This window comes from Agrilus planipennis, unplaced genomic scaffold (assembly GCF_000699045.2).
Source record: "Agrilus planipennis isolate EAB-ADULT unplaced genomic scaffold, Apla_2.0 scaffold338, whole genome shotgun sequence".
NCBI classification, from domain to species: domain Eukaryota; kingdom Metazoa; phylum Arthropoda; class Insecta; order Coleoptera; family Buprestidae; genus Agrilus; species Agrilus planipennis.
This window is the reverse complement of record NW_020439108.1, coordinates 96,695-103,061: the sequence shown is the minus strand read 5'-3', so window position 1 is coordinate 103,061 and position 6,367 is coordinate 96,695. Positions and strand designations below refer to the sequence as shown.

Here is a 6,367-nt window from a genome sequence, read left to right as displayed (position 1 = left end):
TCTATTATTATCTGATTAAACTTCGAAATCTAGATAAGAAATAATTAATCAGTATTGTAATATTAACAGTAATAAAATAGTGTAAAGGGGGATTTTGTAAATGTGTTGCATCAAATATGTAAATGACATTGAAATGTTTTTCTTTGTATGTTTGTACACTGCGTTTCGATATTATATCTTAAATTTAATGGAAAAAACACCACCACAACAAATTCCATTTACTTACAGACAGTATTATCTTAGAATGGCAGAATCATGTCCTCCAAAAAGAAATAATTTGTCATTAGTTGGAGTTGATTTCAAACAGGAGTGTACAAGTCCAAGTCCTACTGAAACTGTTTGTTTGGAAAATTTAAGTATTGATAGCGTACCAGGTAAGTGGCAAAAAAAGTAAAAAGAAAACATAATTGTTATCGTTAGCTTTTAGACATTAAAACAAAACGTAGGAGTTTTTATTGTCGTTGCAGTAGTTTTTAAAAATATGTCTTATTGTTTCAGGCCCTTCCCAATTACTAGATGCAAGTGGGGATGACTTAACAAATTTAGATAGTAACGATAAGATTGAAACGAAATCGGAGTTCTTAAGTGAATTAGGCTTAGAGGAGTGTGATGGTGATTGTGAAGAGCATTCTTGGAACAATATTTTTCAGGAAGAAATCGATAATGCAGTTAGAAGTATTATAGATGAAGTAAGCATATACTTGCCATTTTAATTACTATTAAATTGACCTGTTGACTTTTAATGTTGACGTCATTGTTTTAGGACTGTAATGGAATTAATAGCGTCGAAACTCCTTATTCAATGTGCCCTGCAACACCAAAAAGTACATTGAAGGCGGCATATGATCGAAGGGTACGCTAATGCGTTTTTATTTTAATCCTTTTGTGTATAGGGTAGATCAATAATTTATATGCTCTCTAACGGGAACTTCGTTTTTGACAGTTATTTTTTTTATCCACTCTGTACAATGCAGTTAGTAGTATTTCCTGTGATGAAAAAGTTTGTTTGAGTTGGTTTGTGTTGACCAACATATGATCTATGACTAATCTTCTCTCTGATTGATAAAATTGAACACCATGATTATTGTAATGGAGCCATTAAACGCACGCTATCTTTTTTTTTGTATAATAGCTGTTTTTTTTTGTTTATAGAGAAAACGAAAATTGGACCTTCAAAATGGGCATCCGTGCAAAAAAATGTTACCAGATAAAAAGGCCACAGAGTTATCTAATAAAGCGCAAAGTGAAATTCAAAACGTCGTCGTACCCTCGCCGCCAATTCAGTCAGAAATCCCCTCCAGTAATAATCAGTCGGTCGTCACTACACCTGTTGGCGATAAGATGAAAACTATTAGAGCTGTTATTCCGACAAAGGACAATCCGCCCCCAGAATTAGGAGAGTGGATCACGCAGTTTCAGGTACGAATTTAATAACGACATCTTTTATAGCATAAAATCTTCTTTTTATTCATTTCATTATTATATTATTATAATTGTCCTGTATGCATTTTTTTGTATCGTTTTTGCAGAGATGGTCTAACGCAGAAAGATTGTTAGCAATAGACGAGCTGATCACTCGCTGCGAGCCCACGCAAGTGAGGCACATGATGCAAGTGATCGAGCCCCAGTTTCAGCGTGATTTTATCTCGCTATTGCCTCGAGAGCTGGCACTGTCTGTTTTGCGGCTGCTTGAACCTGCCGATCTTTTGCGTGCTGCTCAAACGTGTCGTAGCTGGCGCTTTCTTGCTGACGACAACCTCTTATGGAAAGAAAAGTGCAAGCAGGTCGGCATCGAAGACATACCCAAACGTAAGATGTCGCCCCGTTGTCCCAATAGTCATACTTCGCCCTGGAAAGTAAGTTTATTATTTGTTTACAATCTTATTTTCTAGACCTATAGAGATCCTTTAACTTTTATGGTTTGTTTGAAACAGGCAGCTTATATGAGACACCACGCGATTGAAATGAACTGGCGTAGTAGACCCATCAAACCCCCGAAAATGCTCAAGGGCCATGACGATCACGTGATTACGTGCCTTCAGTTTTGCGGAAACCACATCGTTAGTGGATCTGATGACAATACATTGAAAGTTTGGTCCGCGACAACAGGAAAGGTAAACAATTCGTTTTCCTTTACCTCAAATTGTTTTTTTATATATATATATATAAGAGATTGAATTTAATTACCTTACTGTTTAGTGTTTGCGAACCTTGGTTGGACACACAGGGGGCGTGTGGTCTTCCCAGATGTCCGGCAGCATAATAATAAGCGGCAGTACTGACCGTACTTTGAAAGTATGGGACGCTGAGACGGGAGTTTGCATTCACACCCTGTACGGACACACATCCACTGTGCGTTGCATGCACCTTCACAAAGATAAGTAAGTCATAGTTTATTTATTATACGTTTTAATTTTTGCATTGAAACAAAATTTTCTATACATAATTGGACAGGTTAAAGTTTTCGTTCCAACATAGAAAGGGTCTACTACTTACTATACCACTGCCATCAATTGAAGGCAAAAACAATATGCAATATAAGCAAAGGGTATTCAGCTTTTTCTGTGGTTTCCCCTAATTAGTTAATTAAATGCTGCGGCAGCATTATTACACAGATAATCTTTAATTTCCCTCCCACCCTTCCCCTCTGGCCTTGCATTATAGTGGCAGTTGGATTAGTAGCTGGTACGCATATTTTTTTAAGATTTATTTTAGCCCCCTTGGTGTTAAATTCTAGTGCAGTCTAGCGAGTCAGTAACAAAGTATAATTTTTTATTGCATCAGTAAAGAACATACAATTTGTACAAAAGTAAGAGTTTTTTAGATGTTAGTGTTCGATATTAAGTTTCTAGTATTATAAAGACATATGCTATGAAGGTCGAAAAAGTGTTTTTTTAATTTTATATATTAAGACATCTTACAAGTACCGCATTCATATTTAAATAGAAAACGATTAGGTACATTAATAAATTCTCCGCCTTTTTCTATACGGATTTTTTATTAATTCGTCAATAGAGTATTCTATTTTATTATTATTTTGGATCTGTGCCGGTTGTGTAGGTAACGTTTGTATAAGGAAGGTCTGCGTACAGTAGTTTTTACCGCTAGTACCCTTTTTAAAATTGTTCGGCTGATTTTTTTTCTTCGTTATAATATTATTGTCAGTATTACGCTCAGCTGTTGCAAACCTGCCGTGTTTTTCTTTAAGAATACTGAGACTTGATGCTTTCTTTTCTTTAATATTTTTACGGTTATTGCGCCTTGAATTCCAATTATCCAAATAGCAAATGTCTTTTAAATCGTTATTGACGGATTTGGTCATTGTAGATCTGAACTTGTCTTTGGTAATCTCTGCATTTTCTGAATGCGACGTCTTAAGCGTTTCGAAATTATTCCTAAATTGTCGATTTCTATTTTCCCTGTTGATTTTTTCTTCATTTTTGTAACTTTGAGAAGATTTTGCCCTGACCCTTATATCGGGCCGATTTTTTGGCATTTTATAAGCATGTCTTAAGTCTAAAGTATTACCGATTACTGTTTCTTTCGATTTATGAGTTTGTTTACATCGCACCACTTCGCTTTTCACCGATCTCACGTCCGAGGTTTGCAATATCTTGTGACTTTTGGATTTGTATTCGTTTTTANGATAATTAATAATAAACAATTATAGGTAAACTATGGAAGAGTTGGAATGTAGGGTGTGGCTCTGTTTAATAAAAAAATATGTAAAAATGTTCTTTTCGTTTTTTTTTAATTGTGCATATTGCACAAGTAGATAAAGAAATATTCAGATAAAGTAATTTAAACAAAAAGAACTTTATTATAAAGTAATATTAAACATAAAAAGGGTACTAAAAAGAATCAAATACGTTATGTTTGAGAACTTTACCGTCAAAACCGCATGAATACAAGAATTTATTATGCCATGAAAATCCTCTTACGAAGCCTTTGTGTACCCTATTCCGATAAATCGGTGTCAACTTGTCATCGTCGCTTTCCAGAACTAAAAACCCAGGTGAATCCCCTGCCGCTGCTAAATACGAACCATCGTTGAATTTGAGATGGTGCACTTTACATTCAAACCCATGAGCAACGTTTACGTAGTCTTTAGGTTGTCTGATATCTAACATATAAATATCACCCCCTTCACTCCCAACAGCCATATAGTTTGAGTTTGATTCATTCCATGCAATTGCTGTTAGCGAACCAAATTCATTTGCATATAAAACTAAAGAATACACAGATACATAAACGAAAACAGGAGATATTTAAAAAACGCGAATATAAATATTAAATTACCTGATGCAGGAGTAATGGGTTGTCGTATATCCCAAAGAACTGCTTTACGGTCCATTGAAACTGAAGCAAACAATCCCTCATCATCTACTTTAGTTGCAATATCTGTAACTGGCTCTGTATGGTAATTTCTTTAACAAAAATGTAATTTTCTTATTTGTTATTATAATCTACATAACATTTTCTTTTTACCTGAATTCCTTTACTGGATTAGTTAATAAGTCATCGTTTATTGTCCATAAATGAATAGAATTGTCTGAACAACTAATTACATTATTACTGTCCTTCCATACCGCAATTTTTTCTATTCCATCAACTGTGTTAAGAAGTGCTTCGCATTTTAATGGAGAATTGGGATTATTAGGTACCTTTAAAAGTCTCAATCCCCCAGAATCTTCTACCACTAATAACTGAACAAATGTTTTATATTTCATGTTACAGATAAAATAAATATAATACCATGTTATCTGTGAAAAATTTTCCATCAGCAATGGATGAATTACTAATAAAGTAGTTTGAATAATTGTGTTCAATAGCAGATAAACCATCTTTATAGAAAAATAGAGTTCCTTCCCAATAGGAGCCAGTTATATTAGAACAACCAACTAAAAATTGACCTGCAGATATGTAAAAAGAAATTGTAATTCAAATTTTTAAAATAAAGTATAAGAGATGATAATTACTAGAATTTTAAGAAAAAGGCTCACCTCTCTTATTAACATCAATAAAAAATAAGTACTGATAAAGGACTGGTTCCGTAGATGGCGTAAATTCCCTCTCGAGTGGTCTATTAGGAGGATATATAACTACCTGCTCTATTTCATCTTTTAATTCCATCTTTTTAATTTAAATGTTTGCACAAAACTCCTAAGAATTTTAGTTTGATTTTGAGGTTACCGTTAAAAATTTTTAGGTTAGAAAACTTTATTTAGATTGGTGTCTAAGCATGAGGCATCTACTAATGTAATTACAAGAGAGATTTATATATCTAATATATTTTATAGCTTTAGTGGTCAAATTAAATGCATGGTACACTTAAAAACCGTTACATTAACAATTTAAACGGGCCCATTTTTAATGAAATGCCCACTAACCTAAGAGAGATTGTCCTTTTTTGATGTAACAACCACTTCCTACTCATGTTAAATCTATAGATTATTCTATGTGTTAAACTATATCTATAGTCCCTTTGTGTATCTATTATCTATGTCTATAGTGTTAAATGTACATAACCTTAAGAGAGGTACACAAACTTCAAATATGTAAAATGTGCAAATGTAATAACATTTTGTAATATTAAAGATTAGTTTCTAAAGTGAATTTGTTGTATTAATAAAGTGTAAACATGTCATTAAAAGAAGACTTATCTTACTTTGCTGAAATTCCTGAAATGAAAAAGACTGTTACTTACCTTTTAGAGGTAGAGACTTTAGCTCAAGAAATTTTAACTGAAAGAAGAGTTCAAATAGCTCTTGCTGATAAGCATAATAAATTACGAGAAGCTTTTCGGACCATTCAACAGTCAGACTGCAAAACTATTTCGATGAAGTTTGGAAATATTTATATGGATTTTAGTAATAAGACATGTAGTACTTTTTTAAAGGAAGAGATGGAAAAAGTTGGTAAAGAAGTAGAAGAAAAGCGACAAGAAATTAAAGGAATGCTTCAAAAAATGAGGGACTTGGAGCACCAACCAGACATAGTTGGGTTTAGTATCAAACCTTTAACAGGTGCTGAAGTAAAAGCAATATGTAAAAAATCTGGTTATTAAATTTTCTAATTTATTTTTATAAAATAATAGGCGTAATAAAAAGTTTAAAAAAGAATAATTGATTTTTTTTAACTTTGTTATATTCTGTGTAATAACATTTAAATAAATAACATTGATAAATAAGGCATTGTATGTCCTAATCGTAAATGGGTAGATTAATGAAAGTAAAAAGTACAATCAATAAACGATTAATAAACAAATATTTAATTCAAAGCAATTTTATAAATAAAGCAAAAATACAACTATTAAAAGATTAAATTTAAGAGGAGTGGATGGCGGATGTGTAACCACAAATATTTT

At 32.8% G+C, this 6,367-nt stretch overlaps 3 protein-coding genes across 5 annotated transcripts in view; 1 reads left to right on the top strand and 2 right to left on the bottom strand.

Moving 5' to 3' along the window:
* The window catches only part of LOC112905343 (F-box/WD repeat-containing protein 7-like), a 13,251-nt gene extending 10,590 nt beyond the window's left edge, over positions 1 to 2,661 (top strand). Inside the window, exons 2-8 of one of the 3 annotated variants that reach the window (XM_025977526.1) lie at positions 244 to 374; positions 499 to 689; positions 764 to 853; positions 1,153 to 1,419; positions 1,530 to 1,856; positions 1,935 to 2,114; positions 2,200 to 2,661. In XM_025977526.1, the coding sequence (XP_025833311.1) occupies positions 245 to 374; positions 499 to 689; positions 764 to 853; positions 1,153 to 1,419; positions 1,530 to 1,856; positions 1,935 to 2,114; positions 2,200 to 2,385 (1,371 nt within the window). In that variant the 5' untranslated portion in view covers position 244 and the 3' untranslated portion in view covers positions 2,386 to 2,661. Of the gene's footprint in view, positions 1 to 228; positions 375 to 498; positions 690 to 763; positions 854 to 1,152; positions 1,420 to 1,529; positions 1,857 to 1,934; positions 2,115 to 2,199 lie in introns of all 3 variants that reach the window. The other 2 variants (XM_025977525.1, XM_025977527.1) reach the window with 2 other exon arrangements.
* Positions 2,662 to 2,755: 94 nt separating this feature from the next.
* The window catches only part of LOC112905342, a 10,373-nt gene continuing 6,761 nt past the window's right edge, over positions 2,756 to 6,367 (bottom strand). Inside the window, exon 2 of the mRNA XM_025977524.1 lies at positions 2,756 to 3,613. Coding sequence (XP_025833309.1) covers positions 2,963 to 3,613 — 651 coding nt within the window. The 3' untranslated portion in view covers positions 2,756 to 2,962. The remainder of the gene's footprint in view (positions 3,614 to 6,367) is intronic.
* Positions 3,798 to 5,328, bottom strand: LOC108742952. Its single transcript, XM_018478322.2, has 5 exons — positions 5,004 to 5,328; positions 4,756 to 4,913; positions 4,489 to 4,706; positions 4,300 to 4,427; positions 3,798 to 4,228 (listed from the first exon to the last, which is right to left on the bottom strand). The coding sequence occupies exons 1-5, from the start codon at positions 5,131 to 5,133 to the stop codon at positions 3,852 to 3,854; spliced, it is 1,011 nt and encodes a 336-aa protein (XP_018333824.1). The 5' UTR covers positions 5,134 to 5,328; the 3' UTR covers positions 3,798 to 3,851.